The sequence below is a fragment of the Artemia sp. Qi Xiang Cuo genome, chromosome 6, assembly GCF_049724085.1.
Source record: "Artemia sp. Qi Xiang Cuo chromosome 6, ASM4972408v1, whole genome shotgun sequence".
NCBI classification, from domain to species: domain Eukaryota; kingdom Metazoa; phylum Arthropoda; class Branchiopoda; order Anostraca; family Artemiidae; genus Artemia; species Artemia sp. Qi Xiang Cuo.
In genome coordinates, this window is record NC_142799.1 from 1,269,765 (window position 1) to 1,294,434 (window position 24,670).

The following is a 24,670-nucleotide window of genomic DNA, read 5'->3' on the forward strand; positions in this document are numbered from 1 at the left end:
TTTTCGTCTCTTGTGTTACTTTGCATATAAACCAGACAGATACAATTGTAATAAACACGGTTCTTCATATGTTGACAGAAGTGTCGTCTTTATGAAACTAAATAAAAAACTAAACAAGTTTTTTAAACTGAAAGTAAGGAGCGACATTAAAACTTAAAACGAACAGTGATTATTCCGTATACGAAAGGGGCTGTCCCCTCCTCAACGCCTCGCTCTTTACGCTAAAGTTTTTATTGTTTTAAAAAGTAGAGTGGTGAAAAAGAGCCAAACTTTAGAGTTAAGAGCGAGGCGTTGAGGAGGGGATAATTGCTGTTCGTTTTCAGTCTTAATGTCGCTCTTTACTTTCAGTAAAAACAAACTAGATTTTTATTTGATTTCTGAACGTTTTTCAACTAATACAGGTTTGATTTTGGCTCACTGTGTAAGAAAAATTAAACACAATTTGCATATTAATTTTGGCTGATTTATTTCGGATGTGAAGGGTTGCCCCCTCCTCAATACCTTCCTCTTTACGCTAAAGCTGTTAGCACTTTTAGAAAAGCTTCTTATTCTAATTAAACGGCATAATTTCAGTTCGTTTTTCAAATAATGCCGTAAATATGGCTCACCCTCTATGAAATATACCTCTCCCCCTCAGGGAAAGCTCCTCCGTGGAAAATTTCATCCAACGTGAAGTGTACCCCCTCCCCGTCAAATTCCCTCCACAGTTCCTTCCTCGCTAAGAATCTCCCCCCCCTCTCTGTAAAATTGCTTGTGGACGATTCACCCTGAAAAAGCATTTTTTTAGCATTATTTCATTGGAATAAGACTTTAATCTCTAATCGGTTTCTCGATCAGGGGCGCCAATTAGGGGGGCAGGGGGGGGGGGGCATGCCCCCCCAAGACATTTAAAATTAACTTCTTATTTTTATTTTACAGCTATTTTCTATTTTAGCTATATGCTATTTTAAACCAGCAACTGGTCCAATAAATAGAACCAACAACCTGGTGCCCTAATTATGTAATCTTGTTTTGAAATGTCTAAGAGCGAGCGCGTCTAAACTATTTTATTTCCGAGTAGGGTTCATTCAAAACTAAGCTTCATGTGGTCAGTACCCGTTTTGTTATTGTTCTTGTGACGAATTCGTTGTAAACTATGAGTTTTGTATATTCCCTTTTTTAGTAGCTGGGAAAGGAAATGTGTTATAGGGTTTCAAGGGGGTTTTGGTCAGCAGATTCTTGATGTTGTTGAATAGTTTATGGGATGCCTAGTCCCAGTGGAGTGTAAGGGGATGTCGTGAACAGGAAATGTAAGTGATTGGCTTATGGGGCTTCTATGCGGGGTAGTTTTACTGTGGAGTAAGGGAGTGATTTTCTGAGTGAGTTTCTACATGTTTCTTCAGTTCTTCTCTTGCCGTGTCTGAGTGAAGTCCTTGTCTACAACTCGTTTAAATATGAGTAAAAAGCGACAACAAACTTTGGATTTTTTTTCGGTGAAAATGCGGAAGTAAAATGAAGAAACTTTAGTGCAAGAAACTGGCAATAGTGTCAGCGCCCAAAGTCTCGGGTTAGTTGAGATAAATTCCCCCACCTGTGACAGAATTTTGGAAACAATAAATGGCTCAGATAAACATGAATGTTCAGTCTGCAGCGTCGAACCCCTTGCGGGTTCCAGTAGCAGTCAAGAAACTCTCTCAGATATCTCTAGGACGCGTCATGGCAAACCAACTCAACCTATTCTTGATAGATATCTGGCTTCCACTTCTAACGGAAGGTAATTCAGTGCACATTATTATAAGACTTATGAATGTATTGAATGCTCAAAAAATTTGAATTCCGTGTTTTGTTTTGCTTGCTGCCATTTTTCGATGGGGACTCTAAGAGCTGGAGAAACTGCTGGAAAAAGGGCTTTCATTGAGTCAGCATTTTGCAAGAGGAAAAACGGTTCTGCTCTATTAAAGCAACATGATGGTTCTGAAAGACATAGGCATTGTATGTCAGCATGGACGGAATTTAAGATAATGAGTACTGATACTTCGAAATCTGTAGCGAATGCCTTAATTCAATCCAGATCTCAAGAGGTTCAGGAAAATAGAGATCATGTGAAGTACATTTTTCGCGCTATTTGCTTTCTTGGCCGCCAGGGTCTTGCTTTGAGGGGTCATGACGAATCAGAAACATCTGCAAACCAGGGTAATTTGGTTGAATTGATGGAGGAAATGTCTAAAGGTGACGAAAAGCTGAAGGCCAAGTTACAGCGCCGATATGGTCACTATTGCAGTAATCAATACCAAAATGACGCAGTTATACTGATAGGAAATGCCTTGCGCCAAGATATTATTTCAGAAGTAAAATCAGTTAATTACTTTGCTATTCTTGTCGACGAGACAAAAGACGTTTCTAGAAAAGAACAATTAGCGATCCTACTCAGGTACATATCAAATGGAAAAGTAGTGGAGCGACCAATCGGCTGCTATCACATACACAAATTAGACGCCGAGAGCTTATCCAACTCGATTTGTGAAACTATAGAAAAGCTTGGTGTAGATTCGATGCTGTGTATTGCCCAATGTTATGATGGTGCATCCGTCATGAGTGGGGAATTTAACGGAGTTCAAGCAAAGTTTAGGGAGAAGGGGCCTCATGCAGTTTATGTACACTGTCACGCCCACAGATCAAACTTGGTTTTGACTGACTGCCTAAAAAATATCGGCGAACTTTCTGAATTTTTCTCTGTGGTGCAAAGACTTTACGCATTTATAGAGAGAGAGAGAGAGAGATAGAGAGAGAGAGAGAGAGAGAGAGAGAGAGAGAGAGAGAGAGAGAGAGAGAGATACAAACACATAGTCAGACACACAACGACAGACATAGAGAAAAGAAAACAACCGCTCAAACACAAAGACACAGATAGATAAGCGAACAGCCGCTCAGACACACAGGCAGAAAGAGAGAGAGAGAAGCAAACGGCCACACAACCACAGAGAGAGAGAGAGAGAGAGAGAGAGAGAGAGAGAGAGAGAGAGAGAGAGAGAGAGAGAGAGAGAGAGAGAGAGAGAGAGAGAGAGAAAGATAGAGTTTCTCTCTCTCTCTCTCTCTCTCTGTGGTTGTGTGTCTGAGCGGCTGTTTGCTTCTCTCTCTCTCTTTCTGCCTGTGTGTCTGAGCGGCTGTTCGCTTATCTATCTGTGTCTTTGTGTTTGAGCGGTTGTTTTCTTTTCTCTATGTCTGTCGTTGTGTGTTTGTATGTATGTATTCTCTCTCTCTCTCTCTCTCTCTCTCTCTCTCTCTCTCTCTCTCTCTCTCTCTCTCTCTCTCTCTCTCTCTCTCTCTCTCTCTCTCTCTCTCTCTCTCTCTCTCTCTCTCTCTCTCTCTCTCTCTCTCTCTCTCTCTCTCTCTCTCTCTCTCTCTCTCTCTCTCTCTCTCTCTCTCTCTCTCTCTCTCTCTCTCTCTCTCTCTCTCTCTCTCTCTCTCTCTCTCTCTCTCTCTCTCTCTCTCTCTCTCTCTCTCTCTCTCTCTCTCTCTCTCTCTCTCTCTCTCTCTCTCTCTCTCTCTCTCTCTCTCTCTCTCTCTCTCTCTCTCTCTCTCTCTCTCTCTCTCTCTCTCTCTCTCTCTCTCTCTCTCTCTCTCTCTCTCTCTCTCTCTCTCTCTCTCTCTCTCTCTCTCTCTCTCTCTCTCTCTCTCTCTCTCTCTCTGCCTCTCTGTCTCTCGTCTCGTCTCTCTCTCTCTCTCTCTCTCTCTCTCTCTCTCTCTCTCTCTCTCTCTCTCTCTCTCTCTCTCTCTCTCTCTCTCTCTCTCTCCTCTGTGCCTGTGTGTCTGAGAGGGTTGTTTGCTTTTCTCTTTGTCTGTCTTTTTTTGTGTGTGTGTCTGACTCTGTGTGCCTGTTTGTTTGGAAGTCTGTTGCCTGTCTGTGTGGATTTTGGACAAAAATTCAGCTCATCTCTCTCAAACTATGGTAAAAGCCCTGTTAACCTATCTCAGATTCTAATACACCCCCTATGAGCCCGTTAGTAGTGCCTATGTCTCTGAAAATTCCTATTCTTACATCTCCGACTTTTTAATAGACATTCTAACCGTTCGACATGCTAGTGTACTCTAAAAATAATGGAAACATATAAAAGTAATGCGTAAAATATTTTTATTGAAATAATGGCATGTAGAGTATCATCATAAAAAAACGAATGCTTCGAATCCATTTCATAAAATACTTCATTATATATTCTCTTGATATGGCACTTATTCTATTTTGGAGTCATACATGAGTTTTAACGTGGATTCAGCTACAACATGCACAGATTTCATTATTGGTAATATTGGGTTCATTGAGTATATCTGTTGATAAACTGTCGATGATAGTAGTTACGTTTGTAGGTACTTTGTTTTTCATCATTACATTCCTTTGTTATAGTGTCTGTCAATGCCCTTTTTATTTTACTTGTAATTTCGTTGTCTTTTACCACATCATTTTTACACAGATTGCAGTTTCGCACATCTATAGGATATGGCTTATGATATTGGTGCAGCAGTAGGCCTTTCTTTTTCCCTTTGCTTTCATTTGAATACTAATACCAGAAAGACGGCGATAGGATCTATCAATGGGTAACGTGTTACCGCCAGCAGTAGCAAGAAGCTGGCCTTCGTCATTAAGTAATAACTTTATGTTTGCACTCTCTTTTAGCACTAACATCTCTGGAAATGTTACTCTTACAAAATCACCATCATAAGAGTTAAATCTTTTCGGTACTCCAAAGGATTCTAATCTCTCACTGTTATGAAACGCACGCATACATTTCCAATAGTGTTACAACTAGTAGTTCTTTCATGGTTCAAATATTTGTCTTTGTCAGCATTCAACGCAACAATAAATTTATCATAAGCACAAACTTTCTTGGAATATTTCATCTTCACTTTTTTTTAATATGATGTAAGTGTTTATTCTTCCAGTGCACAATTAATATTTAATAAAACATACAATAAACCTTCTACTGTTGACTACCATAACATAACAAAGCAATTCATTGGAAACATAACAAAGCAATTCATTGGAAACATAACAAAGCAATTCATTGAAATATTCTTATTGAAATAATGGCAAAAACAATACTACATATGTACATAAAAAATTCATATGACGTAATGTAGTACTCCAAAAGCTTTTATCATACTCAAAGATCTTATAATTCACTTTCTGATGATAACATTCAATTCTTTCATGTTCCACAGCCAATGACAAAAGTGCAAATTAAAAAATAATATCACAAGATGATTTTTAAGCCAATAGCAAAAGAAATTCACTTGTGATATTTCTGAAATACAAAATGAAAATGGTATACATATGTTACTCATATTTTTTTGTTTTAGATAAAACATATTTGTAATGACATTTTTTTTTCTTTTTCTTCTATGTTATTAAAATTTTATTATCGGCACCTTTTAATATAATACATTTAAAATCCCGCTTCATGTTCACTCAGTTAAGTAAACTTTTGACAAATAAACTGTTCATTCAACCCAGACAAAAAATTTATTCATAGAACTGTCATGTGAATACAGAATATTAAGTACATACATTACAGTATAGGATTACTGAGAAATTAGTTAAATTCATGATAAATTTAAATTAACATCTTTCATTCAACCCATATAAAAATTTATTCATAGAATTGTCATGGTAATACAGAATATTAAGTATGTACCCTCTGTAATATGCAAATCAAATTTAGGGTATATGCAAATAGAGCCTCGGGTGTAACATCAGTACCCATCTATGCCATACCACTATTAAGAACGACCTTTTGGTGTATATGCTTAATGATTTTATCAGCCTCCCCGAAAACTTGTATAAGACCTTTAACTTGGGCATTAATGGAGGCGTTATCAAACAGAATGAAATGGTATAGACTGTCATAGACGTTCTGAGCCAAAGTGGATTCAAAAGTCTCAGACCTTTGGCGTAGCCCCATGGCTTTGTCGACTGAAGACCTGAGTTCCGATAACCTCTTCCCAAATTTTTGGTGGGTCCTCCTAATATAGAAACAGCACAAGAACAGGGAATTCTGTAAACACCACTACCCAGAATGGGGCTGGTTTTATCCTTGCTGTAGTTGAAAAACCTCTGTATTTTATTTGAACTTTAAAAGTGACATTAAGTTAATGTTTTGTTAAGATTCTTCCCAGTTTGTCACTTAATTTAGGAATATAGAGTAGAACAGTGAAAATTCCCTTATCACCCTCCAAAGGGATGCTATCTGTTGGGGTTGTGGAGTTGATGCATCCATTTCTGTCTTTTTAGCCGTTTTTCTTTAGTGGATTCAAGTAAGTTAATAGGACATCCATCGCAAAACAAAATGTCCTTAAGATAGTTCATTTCTGGGACTGTGTGAGCTTCTGGGCATATTCACAGCACACAATCAACCAAAGATATGACTACTCTTCTTTTTACATAAGAGGGGGGGGGGGGTGGACGAATAATGCAAATACCTACCGTTATGTGTGGGCTTTCTATACACCGAGACACTCAAGGCTGAGACTTATTGAGAATTAAGAAGTCTATAAAAGGCAATTTATGATTATCTTCTAGTTATAAGGTGAACTAAAGTTTAGAATCTAAAGTGTTCAGATGGGTCAAGAAGGAGTTAAGAGACGTCTCTCTATGATCCCACACAGAAATAACGTCATCCAGAAACCGACCTCAGAAACAGTGCTTTTGTTCTTCAATTTTGCATATTCATATTCTTTTCTACATTTCACTGGCTTTTATTATCCTCGTTATCTCCCCTTTACAATTTTTTCCGTTTCATCATGCTTAGAAAGTGTGGTTTCAAAAATTATTTATTACCCCCCCCCCCGGAGATGCCACTCCCCCTCCCCCCAAAAAAAGAAACCAGTCCCCCAGTAGAGATGAAATAAGGTAGACTTTCGAAAATTATAAATAAAATTCGGCACAATTTTAATGAAACCTAATGTTTGTATAATAAATAATACTCGCTTGGCTTCATGTAGCCGCTGTAAAACATCAAGGAACAATTTCCAGAGTTATCAACAAAGGCAATTATAGAAGTACATTAAAAAATACACATCAGACCCTTTATTACGCAAATATATTCATCGCCAGGACAATAAGTATAATTAATTGATAATTGCAGAACAAAAACTTCAAATTCGAAAAATTTCTTACCCCGAAATCGCTTTCAGTTTTCCCTTCAACATTTTCCTGTCGTCTGGAGACAACGCGTGGAAGCCAGGGATGACCTCTACTGAATCGACAAAACCCAGATCTTCACGCAAGTTGGTGAAACAGTCAACGTGATGCCAGTCATCGTGTGGACCATATCGTTTAGCGGCATCAGAATCATAGTTCTTTTTTGAAATACGAATATCATCCTTTTCGATTTTTTCCTGACAACCTTTACAGGCAGCACGACTGGACTTAGCATATTCTACTGCATAGTCACGGAGTTTGATATCTCCCTTTTTGCCCTTCTTTGTTTTTGCTGGGGCTGCAATGGCAGCAGAACCTTCAAAAAGAAACAATTATGAACCGTTCCTCATTAATTATGTTCAAGGAAGATTGGGGTGACAATGGATAGTTTTTTCTTCCTTTTGTTCATGTAACTATGGTTTGTTGAAAGTAGATGTCTCGGTACTATTGGAAAGCTCCGTTAGGACTGAATTAACTGGGAGTTTTCCAGATTTTTGAGAGTGGACATAAAAGCACGAGTTCACATGAAATGTAAACACTCGTTTAAGGTCCATTTTTTAAGGGTTTTCCAGATTTTGAGTGCACACAACAGCACGAGTTCACATGAAATGTAGACCCTCGTGGCCCATTTTTATTAGGTTTTTCCAGATTTTTAAGAGCGCATACAAAAGCACGAGTTCACATGAAATGCAGACCCTCGTCTATGGCCCAATTTGTTTTTTAAGGTTTTTCCAGATTTTTGGGAGTACACACGAAATTGTTAGTTCGCATGAAATGTAGACCCTCGTCTAAGGCCCAATTTTTTCAAAGAGGGAGGTGTTCAGGCTAACATATTTTAGCAAGTCATGCCCCGACCCTCTCACTTCTGGACTGGTAAAACATGAGTATACTCTTAAAATCAACATATTTTGTTTTATTTTTTATTATTTTTTTATGAATTATTTTTAACATTTTGTCAGGATAAAACAAACGAATTTAAATTTACAGGCATTATAAGGACTTTATAATATATATATTACACCGTATGTGCCGTAATATAATGTGTCGTGCATATCTCAGGAACAGATTTGCCTTTCTGAAAACTCATTATTTCCTTTCCCTTTTGCAATTACTCTATTAAGATTATTGTATACTGTATATGCAATATGATATTTACTGCGAAAACGTCCACAAGGCCATGGCAAAAGACGAACTAACGGGAAATACTAAATGAATGAACATTTAAAAACAAAAATAGATATAAATAAAAACTAGCCTATAATATTCTACGATCTTCAACACTCGCTCTATGCTCACCCTGAGGAATCTCCCCAGAAACCTAATAATATAATAAAATTCACTTCCAATTATGCTCACCAGGGACGTATCCAGGACTTTTGTTTTGTTACACAAAAAAAAACTTTAAAACATTCATCAAAATTTTGTGCATATGCATTTTGTTACGTTTTTACGTGCTGGGTGAAATTTCGAGGGGGAGGGGGGGGGGGTTGTAATACTCGGTAGCCCCCTCCCTGGATACGGCCTTGCCAGTCACTGTTTGCCACATTTCTCACACCCAAAGACATTGTCTCTTATCTCCTTCAATATTTGGCATTCAAGCATCGAATGGGATCCGCTTCATTCATACACCTACACATTGGGCACGACTATATACCTTACCCTTCTAACCTTACTTTTCTCTTACCTTACCAATATATCTTCTTCCTTATCTGAGAGGCAAACATTTATACCTTGATTCAATAGCCCAACTTAGAACCTTTCAATTTAAAACTACCTTCGAAACGATAGACTTCCATTTCCTGACAATATATTTGCAAAGTTCCCCTGCTTCCTCCTATGCTTGCCATACCTGAAATTCTAGGCCTCTCAAAATATTATTCATCTTTTTTTTAAATACTAGCATTTTCCACATCGTAGCGTTTACCTTCATTTACACACAATGCACTTATTGAGCATTAAATATTTTAGAAAACAGAATTAGTGGATCTACAGAGAAGTTGATAGCGTTTGAGGAAAATATATATATATATATATATATATATATATATATATATATATATATATATATATATATATATATATATATATATATATATATATATATATATATATATATATATATATATATATATATATATATATATATATATATATATATATATATATATATATATATATATATATATATATATATCGCAATGAATAAATTTTTAATATATTAAATTAATTTTTAGATGTTACATCTTTAAAAATAAAAAACTAAACAATAAGATCCTAGCTGATCAGTTGCGAATTATCCAACTTGGTTACTTCAATCTTTATTGTAATAAAAGAATAAAAGGATTATCGAGACAAACGTAGAACAAAGGTGCCAATTGGAGGGAGGCGGGGATTTTTTCTCTATCTTCATTTTAAAAGTCAAAAAATCCCAATTGGACAGTTGGAAGTCAGAAAACAATTCTTTGTTCATAATATGCAGAATAATTGTACCTAACACATCTTGCATGCAGACCCGTTATAGTTCATAAAATGATGTTATATATTCCCCCGAACTACCAACCCCTCCTTCCAAACCTCCGGCTCCTTTCCCAAACCTCCGATCCCTCTCCCAGCAGTTTTTATTTTTTTATTTTTCAATAGTTTGAATGTAAATTCCAAGTTTTTAGCTGTTTCAACGTGTGCATATAAAAAAAAAGAGCGTTTGAGGATACTAGCAATCGAATAAAATGAAAGCAGCGTTTGAGGATACTAGCAATCGAATAAAATGAAAGCAGCTTACAGCAGGCAAAGCAGACACAGAACAATATATACTACCCTCAATAACATGTTAAACTAAATCTAACTCAAACCATCACAATATGTTATCATGGCATAAGAAGTTGATACTAGATACAGGATTCTTTGGACAGTGTCCAAAGCTGCCTTATAATTGTTGTTCAACTTCGGCCCTTCTCAACCCACTTCAAAAAATAGCGTTTGAGGATACTAGCAATCGAATAAAATGAAAGCAGCTTACAGCAGGCAAAGCAGACACAGAACAATATATACTACCCTCAATAACATGTTAAACTAAATCTAACTCAAACCATCACAATATGTTATCTTTAAGCATATTCTCTGGGTATGCTTAAAAATACATCTGGTTTGAAATACATCTTCTTTTCAATCTATCAATAGGTCAAGTATATTGTTTTGAGCATACCATTTTTCCAAGAGGATTACCCATGCTTTCACAATTGATCCACATCTCAGAGCGCAACTTGTTTTGCTAAGGGTGGAGCACTTCTGCCACGCCTCTTTGTGCCAAGCATCGTACATTTTGCAGCACAGGCAGTAAATTTATCCAGTGCATGGTTCACAAAACCTGGTTTATAACCTTTCTAAAAGTGGATAACCCCTTGCCTTTTCCATAATTTCATAAAATACTAATTCTTCAAAATTAAAACTTCTTGTATACTATTGCCCCTGTTCATTGCCACACTGCCTTGTTCTACAGAGAATTGTTTTCAAGTCTAAAAAAGAAAATTTTATTAATCTGCAATATGGCTTTTAGACAAAAGAATATGGAAGTGATTGAACCATCAATTGGATGATTCAATGGAAATTATATCATGAAGTCTATATTTCATCATGAACGTCAATAGCTTTATATAGTTATATTACTCTGCATGCTCCAGTCTTGGGAATGAAATCACCAGGAACCCCACCTGCATAAAAAAGAAAGAGCTGAGCCCCCCTCCCTCTACATAAGCATGTTAGCCTTTCTGCAAAATGTTGACCAATAGCATATGACAAATCCTCTTCCACTCAAGAGGCATCCAAGAACCCCCCTCCCCCTTCTCCTCCAGGAAAATGCAGATGTATAACATAATTTTTCTAAATAACAGGACTTCCTCAACCTTAGCAAAACCCTCTGATACTCACCCCTCTAAAATGGATGTGCAGACATACAAATTTAAAAACACCTTAAAGCTAACAGAAATAACTTACTTGTGACTCGGACTCGTATCTTTTCCTGATCTTCATATCTTAGTGACTCAAAGTGTTCAATTTCAGTAACACCCTTAGGTCTTTGTCTTATAAAGAAGCAGTCCATGTGATACCAGTGGGCCATCTTTCCATCAAACTTTGTTGACTAGAAAAGGGAAATTAACATTTTCAGGAGGTTTTTTTCACCTCAGAGGTTCAGGAATTGTCTTTGCAGGGGGGGGGGAGAGGTTGTTTGATACTTACAAAATCGCACAAATAATCATAGGCAGCGCAATCGCGCTGCCTAAGTAAAGAACGATGTTGGCACAATGTATTGGTTTTTTTTCCATACCAGGGCACTTCGTATCGAAGGAGTTGTCGTAGAAACTTCGAAAAGGGCTCATTCGATTAAAATTGGAGTGGCTTGTGCCCTTTTTAATATTCGAAACTGATTGGAAGGCAACTAACACCCCTTCCATACCCACCATTTCCCCACATCCAATCAAAATTTTGAGATAGCCATTTTGTTCAGCATAGTTGATTTCCAGATAGAAATTATGTTTTTGAGGAGGACACTCCCCCACAACCGACAGGGCAAGGGTTTAAAGTTATGCCCTGGGGGCATATAAGAACGATGTTGGCACAATGTATTATTTTTTTATTTTTTTCCTTGAGACCAGGACACTTCGTATCGAAGAAGTTGTCATAGAAACTTCGAAAAGGGCTCATTCAATTGGAAATTGGAGTGGCTTGTACCCTTCTTAATAGTCGAAAGTGATTGGAAGGCAAATAACAACCCTTCCAAGCCCAAGATTTCCCGAAACACATCCAATCAAATTTTTGAGACAGCCATTTTGTTCAGCGTAGTTGATTTCCAGATAGAAATTATGTTTTTGAGAAGAACACTCCCCCACAGCCCTCAGGGCAAGGGTTGTAAGTTATGCCCTGGGGGCATATAAGGTTTTTATAGAAAGCCTTGTCGTAGAAACTTCAAAAAAGGCTTATTCGATTGGAAATTCAAAGGACTAGTGCCCTTTTTAATAGTCGAAAGTGATTGGAGGGCCACTAACACCCCTCTCACGCCCACCTTTTCCCAAAACACATCCACTCAAAATTTTAAGATAGCCACTTTGTTCAACGTAGTTGAAGGTTCTGGAAATTAGGTCTTTGAGGATGACAACCCCCCCCCCTCCACAGCCCTCTGGGCAAGGGTTGTAAGTTATGCTCTTCGGGCATACAAGGTTTTTATAAAACGCGGTGTCGTAGAAACTTCAAAAAGGGCTCATTTGATTGGAAATTGAAATGGCTAGAGCCCTTTTTAATAGTCGAAAGTAATTGGAAGGCTACTAACACCCCTTGCACGCCCAAAATTTACCCAAACACATCCAATCAAAATTTTGAGATAGCCACTTTGTCCCATGTAGTTTAAAGTTCAGAAAATTATGCCTTTGAACAGGACATCCCCCCCAGCCCGGAGTACGAGTTATAAATTACGCCCTGGGGGCATATAAGGTTTTTATTGAAATCTTTGTCCTAGAAACTTAAAAGAGGGCTCATTCGATTGGAAATTCAAAGGGTTACTGCCCTTTTTAATAGTCGAAAGTGAGTTGGGGGCAACTAACCCCCTTCTCACGCCCATCTTTTCCCCAAACACATAGAATCAAAATTAGTATGTAGCATTTTATTCAACGTAGTTGAAAGTTTTGGAAATTAGGTCTTTAAGGATGACAACCCCTCCCCCCCCCCCACAGCCCTCAGGGCAAGGGTTGTAAGTTTTACCCTGGGGGCATATAAGGTTTTTATAGAATGCGACGTTGTAAAGACTTCAGAAAGGGCTCATACGATTGGAAATTGAAAGGGGTAGTGCCCTTTTTAATAGTCAAAAGTGATTGAGAGGCTACTAACCCCCCTCTCACGCCCACCCTGTCCCTAAACAAATTCAATCTAAATTTTGATATATCCATTTTGTTCAACGTAGTTTAAAGTTCTTGAAATTAGGTCTTTTAGGACGATAACCCCCTCAGAGCTTTCAGTGCAAGGGTTGTAAGTTATGCCCTGGGGGCATATAAGGTTTACATAGAAAGTTGTTGTAGAAATTTCAAAAAGGGCTCATTTGATTGGAAAGTGAAATTGCCCTTTTTAATAGTCGAAAGTGAGTGGAGAGTATTTAACCCCCTCTCACCAGTCTCACAATTAACGCCCACCATTTCCCCAATCAAAGTTTAGAGCACATTCAATCAAAGTTTAGAGATACCCGTTTTGTTCAACGTAGTTGAAAGTTCTGGAAATTATGTATTTAAGGATGACAAACCCCCCATAGCCCCCAGGGCAAAGGTTGTAAGTTATGCCCTGGGGGCATATAAGGTTTTTATGGATAGAGTTTTATGGATAGATGGATAGAGTAAAAACTTCAAAAGGGGCTCATTCAATTGGAAATTGAAAGTGCTAGTGCCCTTTTCAATAGTCAAAAGTGATTGGAGGGTAACTAACCCCCCTCTCAAGCCCACCATTCTCCCAAACACATCCAATCAAAATTTTCAGATAGCCATTTTGTTCAACGTAGTATAAAGTTCTGGAAATTAGGTCTTTGAGGATAACAGCCCCCCCAGCCCTCAGGGCAAGAATTGTAAGTTATACCCTGGGAGCATACTAGGTTTTTATTGAAAGCGCTGTCGTAGAAACTTCAAAAGGGCTCATTTGATTGGAAATTGAAAGGGCCAGTGCCTTTTTTAATAGTTGAAAGTGGTTGGAGAGCGACTAACGTCCCTCTCATGCCCACCATTTCCCCAAGCACATCTAATCAAAATTTGAGATAGCCATTTTGTTTAACGTAGTTTAAAGTTCTGGAAATTAGGTCTTAGAGGATGACAACCACCCTAACAGCCCTTAGGGTAAGGTTAGTTATTTACGCCCTAGGGGCATATAAGGTGTTTATAGAAAGCGTTGTCGTAAAAACTCAAAAAGGGCTCATTCGATTGGAAATTGAAAGGACTAGTGCCCTTTTTAATAGTCGAAAGTGATTGGAAGGATTGACATTTTTCTAGTACTTGACATTTTTACAGTACTTGACATTTTTACAGTACTTGACATTTTTGGTCCCAAGACCAGAACATAATTTGCACTTTACTGAAAAAAAATGAAAATGAATGTACATTGTCAGTTTAATATACATATACTGATATTTAGTAATCAAAATGTTAATATAATTCGATTTATTAAAGTTATAAGAGTAAAAACATTTATATTTTTTACAGTAAAGTGCAAATTATGTTCTGGTCTTGGGAAGGCATAGGGGTTTTGAGCCCAACTTAAGTTAATTCCTGCTCGTTTTGAGTTTGACACAGTTATTTATTGTAATTTCTATTCGTTTTGGGTTTCATTTATTTATCGATGCTGATTTGTGGTAATTTCACGCTTGGTAGATTATTTGATTTGATTTTTGCTCATTTTTTGTTTAATGGATTTCTTTACTTTTTTTTGAAAAACTTATTTTGTGGAAAAAGTTTTTTTTAATTAATATCTTTAAAAAGGAGTCAGAACATTTTTCTGGAAGAGAGTGGGTCAAAACTTGGATAGATACTGCTGCTATGTGCAGGTATGGGGAAAACATGGTGCTGACCCTTTTAGTATGAGTATACTCCTTTAAGTTCATTTCCTTTAATAGTTGGAATTTTCAGAAAGACTGGAAAAAGCTGCTTTATTTCCTAAACTTTCTGAAAGTCAATAGGTAAATAGACCTCTTGCAATAACCAACAGGCTACATTTGCAACACTTTAATAAAATTTATGCAAAACCCAAGTCAAACTTGCATTTATACAAGCAAAAAAAATGGTAAAATCCATCATGACAAATGAGAATAAGATTACTTTTTTCTACTTGAGGTTAGATCATACCATGTGAAGAGTGTTCTTTCTGACCATATTAAGTTGTAGACTATAATTGAGGTCTGCTAAACAAACAAACAGATGTTTCTTTTTTTCAAACATAGTGTTGTTTATATTTAGCCCTTTGGGGAATAATTAATACCAAATTTTTGAAGCAATCTAATTTTTCTAATCTTATTTTTGTAATGTAATTTTTGAGAAATGAAAATCACCATACAAAATTTTTAAAGTAACACTGCACACTTTCATGGCCAAAATAGATTTGTTAACCAAGAGACAAGGTCTGAGTATTGAATGCTCAGGCTATCAACATTGACATCATTAATGGTGACACCATTCGTATTGTTCTTTGTAGTGTGTAGTCTTTTATTTTTCCATTCATTTGCTCCATTTGTAGTCATATGTACTGTTTTGGATTGAACAATAAAATTATCAATAATTCAAGCTTTGATAGATTTCAATACACAAGGATGCCTTTTGGTCTTGTATATACTGGAAACACATTCAAACAGAATATTTAAGACACATTCTATAGTTAAGAAGAGTTGAGCATGATTATTAGCCATGTAGTGGTCTCTTGAAAATAAAACAAACATGATGAAACCCTTTGTGCATGCTTGAGAGGGCTAAAGCAAGGGAGAAAATAAACCCAAACAATATGTATTTTCTGCTGTCAATACATCCTATTTGGGTCATGTTAATACCAGCTGGAGCTATACACAAGAAATGCTGTTTCCTACAAAAAAGGAAAAACCAAAAGATAATTTTAAAAATATTTCATTTTCTAACCATAACCAGTTTAGATTTAATAAGTACATTGAAATAAAATCGAAAATCTATCATGGAAAGCACACTTATAGTGTTGAAATTATAAAGATCTCTGGAAGAGCTTTGTTAAGTGGAAAATCTTGTGTCATATAGAAACCTTTTAGTGCTTTATTTTTCCTATTTTTTTTGCCCATGTATTTGCTTTGGTTGCTGTATATGGGCAAGTAATGTTTGTCACGTTAAAAAAAATACACAGAGTCCAAATAAATAGAGCCATTAAACACTGGTCTTCTACAGCTTTAACTCCCCAAATTAGCAATGAATTTTGCATTTAGAACTAGTCTCTCAATATTTCAAAACTAGGGATTGTCAAGTTGGTATTTTCACATATGAATATTTGAGTAACCTGCTTCCCTCTTCCTTGGGAAACTTTTTCTCCATTACAAGTTACCTTCATAGTCATGATACACAAGAACCCTCAAACATTGTACACCCATTTATAAATGTAACTAGTATCATTTGATAGTAGAAATTTTGCGTCTTTTGAATGAGATATAATTGCAGTTGAATCACCAATACATCCATGGTTAAAAATTCAACCTATACACAGATCCCAACCATGTTGAAAACGTTCTGCCACATTATTATTATTATTATTTATTTCTAACCCACACTATACGAAGATATAATACGTGGAGTAACACGAAGAAAAACACATAAAAATACAACGAAAATCAATATAGAAATCAAAGAAAAGCAGTTACAGAGTTACACATAAAATTTAAAAGAAACTAAAACAAAAAAGAAATAACATAAAAGGAGGGGAAAGGAAGAACAGAAAAAAAACTTACAACTTGCAGAATCTAATAAGCAGTAGCATACCAAAATATAGACACAAGCTGTCGTAATTGTTATCATTATTAGATTTTTTACTCACTCTTTACAATACTAAAAAATGTGGAGTACCCAAAGAGAGAAAAACAAACAAACAAATTAAGGAAAAATAACTTACGACTGAAAACCTGATAAGGTGATGGTGCAGAGAAAAACGTAAACAAGCGGTATTTGAAAGCTTTCTGTGTAGTGCTTCCAGTTTTATAATAATATCGGGAACAAGAAATTTGATAATAATTACCCGGTTTTTAGTCCGAGGTGGAAGATACAACAAAAATTTACAAAATCTAAAATAAATTATCCAGATTCTATTTAACTCTTTTTTCTTAAGAAGGGGAAAAATTCCAGAAGCAAAAAGAGTTGAATGGCCGCAAAAAGTTGAGTAGAGCTTGGCCAACGCAAGTTTATTACATTTACCTTTATTGGCAACAATCTTAGCATGTCCTAATTGAATTTTCTAATTAATATTGGAGACTGTGCACTGGTGCAAGGTTGGAAAACTATTAGTAATAGAAATACCGAGCCATCAAAGAGAACCTACAAGAGGGATAGTGAAGCCACTACAACAAAGGAGAGTACTAGAATTGTTGTTAAAAGAAAGATATTTACATTTATCTACATTAAGAGAAAGGCCCATGTCTGAAAAAGAAGTAGCAACACATGAAACCACATTAGATAGACCAGTTTTAGTACGGCTTATAAGAAGCAGGTCATCAGCATAGGCAAGGTATGAAACATCAGAAAAACCAGAGAGATAGGTATCCAATATCTTTGCCAGAACTCCTGAAATACATAAATTAAATAGGGTTGGAGATAAAACTCCACCTTGCCTTAAACCTCTTTTCACTTTAATAAGAGAAGCTGGCACCGACTTCAGCTGAAGAAAAGAATTAGAGTACCAGTAACGAAGAAGCATTATAACCGATAGATTGACACCACAACCATGAAGAGCAGAAAAAAGCTGACTATGACATACAATATCAAGAGCTTTTGTTAGATCTAAAGCACAGATATATACTCTTTCCCTTAGAAAAATTCTCAAGGAACAAAGAAGATAATACACAATGTGCATGCTGATAACCTACTCCGGGCTTAAATTCGAACTGGTTATCTCTCTCAAGCATATTATTAGTCACAAAAGGTAGTAATACATGCTCAAGAACTTTATTAAAAGTGCAAGAGACAGTAATAGGTTGGGAAGAACAGCAAATTAAAGGAGAATTTCCCCTCTTTAAAATTGAAAAAACAATACCACACAAAAAACTCTTCAGTACACTATAAGTACAAATACAAATCTGAAAAAGTAGGTGTAGATGGTCAATAAGGGGGGTGCAATTTAATAAAAGGTGAAATCTAGATATACCAGTATTATCAACATTATCTGATTTAAGTTTCTTAATTGCTTCAACTACAGATGAAAGAAAAATGGGAAAACAAAGACGTTGGGATAGGGAGGTTCTAAAAATAGCAGAAAGAGAATGAGTATACATTGAATGCACACGGTAATTAACATTAGAAAAAATAGACGAGTAATGGCCATGCCAAGCAGATCCAGGAAGACAAACACTACTTGGTATTTCACTTCTAATTGACTCAGAATTAATAACTTTTTTCCATTTTCTCTTTGAAACTGGAAAATCCATACCACAATAATGCATTGACTTAAGATATTTTTTATATTCACTATGCATCTTATGCTTAAGGTCAGATACAATTCCAGAAGACAGTCTATCACATTCATTCCATACTTTTAACCAAAGCTTTGCTTTATTTTTCAAAGTTTTTAAATCAGGATTTAAAGACCAAATACGTTTTTGCATACCACATCTACCACGTTGCAATGGCACTATAACTGCCTCAGTATCTTTTAGACATTTAATTATTTGATTATAATAGCAATCCAGGTCCTTTTTGCGATTCACTGGTATAGAGCACTGGAGCAGATGATAGGGAACTTGTATGGCAGACAGCAGGTTTGTTAGTGTAAACATATAGAGACGGACATCAGCTTTCTTCCAATTACTTTTTTCAAACCGTTTTGAAGACTGGTACTTTACAAATACTTGCAAGGTTTATATTAAGCATAAGAGTAAATGAAATAGGGAGATGGTTTAAGTCTTGTTCTTCAACACATACAAACACTATTGATGTAGTAATATTAGATGAACAAATAATGTGGTCAATATTGCTCTTACTGCCTAGATGGTGAATGTAAGAAAATGAATAAGTTTTGGGTATAATATGATAAGATGGAAGACAATCTAATAACATATCACTTCTCACTGACGAATGATTTATATCTGTATTGAGGTCACCAATGATCATATAATCTAAAGAAATAGAAAGAATTTTTCCATTAAAAACTTCAATGTGTTGTAAGCTTTAGCATATCTAGTCATTGATCTGGCAGAACAATCATCATAAGGTAGATAAGAATTAATAAAAAATTTAGTGCCCATACAAACAGCCAAAAAAACTCATCAAATTAAAAAGTCACCAGATAACCCAATATCAATTGTGCTTAAAAACACAAGCTAGCCCACTGGATGGGTGGCCTCTTGTGGTTTCAGCAGTAGTAAAAGACAAATCATGATGAGGGCTCCAATGCAAAAGGTTAATGCTAATGTCTGTAAGAAGATGTTCCTATAGACAGACCAAATCAAAATCATTGTAGAGCTCATCAATAACAAAGTCCTTATCCTTAGTATCATTAATATTAAACAATATTGTTGAAAACTTCAAAGACATTGCAAAATTAGGGAGCACAACATTAGTTCCTTAGATACTGGGCAGGACAGACTATAAGAAGCATAATTTTTACCACAGTTAGCACACTTGAGAGCAGCACTACAAGGACTATCCTTAGTAGAAAGATGTGGCCCAGCACATCTAGCACATTTCAGGACATTACTGGCAAGCACTTAGAAAGTGATCATATAACCAGCATTTGAAACAGTATTTAGGTATTTCCTTAAATTTGTGAATTAAAATAAATTCATATCCAACATTCCTTCTTTGAAATAAGCAGACTGAGTGAAGGAGTCTTCAAATTCAAGCTTGACTGACAGAGTCTGGCCCAATAAATTTGCACTTTTTATACCTTGCAGTCTATTAATAACTGAAAGGTTGACATCAACTGGGAAACCTCTGAGAATCCCAAAAAAGTGCTTGGATTGTACTTTAACTGTTGCTCTGGCAATAAAGTTCTGAACTGATGTACAAAAATCTTCAGCTGCAGATTTATCAATATTGACATACCATCTGTCATTAACAGATTTCATGCTTTATCATGCCCAGCTATTTGATCAAGAATTGTTTTGCCTTTAATCAGGTCAGACATATCTGAAGGCACTTTGAAGACAATAACTTTTGCATGAGTGTCAATTGCTGGGGTAGGTTTGGGTAGTTGAGGAAAATTCAACTGATAATTGTCAAGTTTCCATGACACTTCAACAACCACTTATTGCAGCTCATTAAACTTAGAGTAAAGAAGTATAAGCAGTGGCAGGGAGACATGGCACTTCAGTAGGTCGCTTTATCACAAACATAGGTACAAAAGTGTTGCTACTGTCAAGAGAACTTAACAGATAAATAATGTCACTAAAATGACCAGAAAGTGCATTGTTCCCCTTGTGTACTGGGCAATCCAATTCAGGTGTACTTATTTGCCACAATAAACTTTTAGCTTCTTTGACTATGTTCACGTCAAAAAACTCCATACCATGTCTTTTGATAACATCCTCCTCAATTCCACTTAAAAAATTGCTTTGAATAAAATTCAGCACTGGAGAATATACAAGTTCAGGCGTTTTGTCAGTACTTTTCATTACTATTGCAATTGCCAAACAAATTAAAAAGTTGCTGTATTAATTCAAGAAAAAGCACTAAATTAATGAATATTGAAATATAGGTCAAATTCAAAGCAATTAGTATCAATTTATAATCCTCTTAAAGTTAACTCAGGTCAAGAGCTCACTTGGAATAAATTATGACCTCACCAAAATGAATTCAGACAGGCAATAATATTCAATACAATTTTGGTGTTACCTCATTGAACTGTGAATGCCTGTCCATGGCTTTGAAGGATGATTCATATTCGTATTCGTTTAATCAAATAGCTTTTGTAGCAGACAAAACTGAATGCTAAATTATGCTATTTTTACAGTCATTTAAGAAAAAAAATATCACCTATTTAATACATTAACAAAATATGGTATGAAGGAATTTGCAAATCTGTTCATTCAGCACTTGACGGGTTGTAGTCTGTTCTGATGCCTGGTGAGTTTGGGGGTCAGTGCAGTTGGAGGAAGAATTGAGTGATGTTTCTTGTTTGACATGAGTGATTTCCTGAATCTCATTATCAAATCATGTCTTTTGGCAAACAAAGTGGGCAAGCTCATAACCACAAGGGCATGCTTGTAACTCTCATACCTAGGTCCAAGAATTATTTTAGTAGCACGTTTTTGAACTTCTTCTAGTTCCTCTGACATGTAGGCAGTGTTTTGTGCTTTGGGACCCCAGACAGGACAACAATATTCAAGGATTAGCCTGATGTATGTCATGTAAGTTAGTAAAAGCTGACAATCTGAGAAACCCAGCCTTCACATACTTGTTAGACTTTGGATTGAGTAGTGTCCTTTGCACACAATATTGTCTATATGCAGTTTAAACAAGCAATTGCTTATAAAAGTCAAGCCTAGTATTGTTGCAGATAAAACAGTTGGAAAGGGAACATCTGGTATTGTAATATCTTGTTTGAGCAGGTTAAAGCATAGAACTTTCAATTTCTGCTTGTTCAGTAGCATACTATTAGATTTACACTGGTTAACAAAGTCTGAAAAAAGTGTTGGTTTGAACTGCTGTTTTGCTACTGCGTTTTGTATTATGTATTTGAGAAGCAAAGACAAGTTGTCAATGAACTTGAAACACTCCTCAAATTCTGAAAGGATTTTATTGATGACTGCAAGGAATAAAAGGGCAGCTAGTTTTGTTCCTTGGGGACAGCCACAAATAAGTTTGGTCCACTCAGAGCAGATATCATCAGCAAATAACAGATATACCAATTGCCATCACCCTTGCAGAAAATCTCTCACTAATAGCAGCAAGTTCTTTCCAGCTTCCATCTGTTTTAGATTTGCCAGTGCAATGAGGTGCTCTATAAGGTCAAATGCTTTCCTGTAGTCTGCAAAAAGTAAATTGATAACACTGTTTGGGCTTTTCAGCCACTCAACTATCAAATGGTAAATCTGCCCTAGGTATATTGCCGTGCTACTGCCTTGTATACAGCCATACTGGTAAGTGTCTATTGAAGGTGCAATCTGTTGTAATAGGGCATGGTGGATAAAACCTTCAGCCACTTTAGCCAAGTTGGGAGTTATGGATATAGGTCTCAGCTGGTCACAGGACTGGGGCTTTACTTTTGGAATGACCCACACATAGGCAGCTTTCCACAATTTTGGAAATGATTGTTCTGAGAAACTCTTATTTATGATTGATGCCAAGGGTTTGGCTAGAAAAGTTGAGTACTCTTTCAGTAGCTTCACAGAGTTCACCTGGGTATGTGGCACAGTTGTTACATAGTCATTTGATTTCATGGAAGACTAATATTTCAGACACTTCTACAATATCATCAGCACTACAACTGTTGATGATATTACTCATCTATTCATCACTTATGGTGGGGTCAGAAGTGCAAATTTGTGTAAAAAACTTGTGAACATCTGAGGCTCTGATTAAATTCCCATCTATGTTGCTAATTTGTACTTCAGTCCCTTTCTGTTTTCCAGTAAGCCTTTTTACTATGTCATGCCACTTGTGGGAACCTGACTTGAGGAGTGGAGCTACTTTTTCCCATATATACCTTTTCCTAGATATGCGCAGGAAATGATTTTGTTTCTCAACTTGGTCCCTTCTGATACTTCTCCTATGGCATGGAGATTGCATTGTTTTTTTTTATCATTATTTTGAGCTCTGAGTTTAGCCATGGCTTATTTGTTTCACAGACCAAGTGCATTTTGACAGGAAAGAATTCCCTGGATTTTTGTTGCAGAGTCAAATATAGTGTCTTGACCTTTTCATTGATGTCAGTTATAGCACAGATTGCATCAAAATTGAAGTTTGTAATCCATCTGCCAAAGGCTTGTATGGAGCTTTCACTCTCTGGTCTGTACAGTTTTCTAGTCTTTTTTGGTTTAGGTATACAGTTTCTGTTCTTCAACTCCCAGCATAAAATGTTGTGATCAGATTTTGCAAGTGGTCCTAAGGAAAATGGCGGTTCATAGTACACTTTGAGATTTGTCAGTATAAGGTCCAGTATGCTTCCACTTTCATGAGTGGGAACATTGACAACTTGTTTAAGGTCCAACAGATGTGACATCCATTTTTTGTTGGTTAAGTTGAAGTCTCCTGCTATGATAAATGCTGGATTGTTGTACTGTTTCTGAAAACTGTCAACTTGATATTCCAGATATGTCACAAATTCTCACCTATTATGTGCACCTTCTGGATAGTATACTGCTGCTAATATGATGCATGAGTAAGTCCTTGGTAGCCCCTTTGGCTTGCACCAGAGCCAGATTGTCTTGTGGCACAAATCTGAGGGGATACCAAGTTGTTTGCATGGTAAGTCTTTGCAGCAATAGATTTGTATACAACCTCCAGGTTGGTTATGCTTTCTATTGCGTCTGGTATTAGAAAAGTTCAGATATCCTTTGATTACACCTGTTTTGGTTTTCATATCCCAGCATTCAGTAATTACTGCTAATGGTGCTAAGTTTATGTGCAAGACAAGTTCTAATTCATCAAACTGGTTGGTTAGGGACTGGGTGTTGCAAAGAATCAGGTTTGGAAGATATGTTTTGGCATTCAGCATTACAGGTTTTAGCATGGGAGGGGAACTATTCAGGGGAAGGTGGTCCACAGGATTATCAGGAGAGTAAGGTCTCAGGGTTGGCATAAGTGCTGAATACTCTGTACTTACTACACACGTCAAGTACCAGTTATTTCTTGGCCTTTTGATTCTGTTGTTGTTCTAAACAATGGATATCATCAGTATACAGTGGTCACCACCTTGAAGTACACAGCACTCTCTACATGCTTGGACTCTCCTGCCTGTACATTTCCCATGCTATCTCTGCTTTGCTTTAGATTTGTGTTGAATGGGTGCAACATCTTTGCTAAGTTTGTGGTTGGTAGGTAAATTTTCAACTATAGCCTAGATAGCACCATCTGATATGCAATTAAATTTTTGACAACAGATGAAAATAATTTTATTTCTGATATAAATGAGAGGTAAGTTTGAACTTTCCCCCCACCCCCCTAATGTGCAAATATATACCCTGAATTGGTAGGCTATAGCCTATATAGGGGTGGGGGCTAAAATTCATTTCTGACAAAAATTATAATTATATGTGTAAACAGCATAAAAAAGGCATCAAGTGGTAGGCTATATTCACTTTAGTTGTAACTCAATAATATGATTTGGTAAATATTTACCAAAATGTGTTTCCAAGACAAATAGGCCTAAATGTTAAATTTGGATGGAATTCTGACTATATAGATAAGTTTATTTCTTAGCTACCTGAAAAGTCTGTTAATGTAAACCTTACCCTAGATTGCTGTACCTACAAAACTGCAGCAGTCTGTAGCCATTACTGTTTTCTTTTCCTATACCAAATTACAACAGATGAATTTGCTAGGAAGAGGTTTTTCAGTCTCTAACTAATTTTAATTGGCTATTCTGCGTTTTTTAGAGGAGCGAGGGTTCCCAATCACCTACAGCAAGCTTAGCCAATACAGTGTATAGACTCAATAGATCTACACTACTATAGAAATTCATATTACTTGAATCATGACAGCCAATCGAAGAGACCCTTCCTGAATTCCACTCTTGCACATACGGCAAGAAGCTCTGCTACTTTTAGCATATTCAGCTCGAAAATTCAAGTCATCAGCCATTGTGCAAATCACGTTTCAATATTCG

The 24,670-nt window shown here is 36.5% G+C and overlaps 1 protein-coding gene across 1 annotated transcript in view; it reads right to left on the bottom strand.

Moving 5' to 3' along the window:
* The window catches only part of Parp1 (Poly-(ADP-ribose) polymerase), a 142,362-nt gene extending 117,692 nt beyond the window's left edge, over positions 1-24,670 (bottom strand). Inside the window, exons 1-3 of the mRNA XM_089090451.1 lie at positions 24,532-24,670; positions 11,165-11,309; positions 7,151-7,490 (exon numbers count right to left, since the gene is read on the bottom strand). Coding sequence (XP_088946577.1) covers positions 7,151-7,490; positions 11,165-11,309; positions 24,532-24,645 — 599 coding nt within the window. The 5' untranslated portion in view covers positions 24,646-24,670. The remainder of the gene's footprint in view (positions 1-7,150; positions 7,491-11,164; positions 11,310-24,531) is intronic.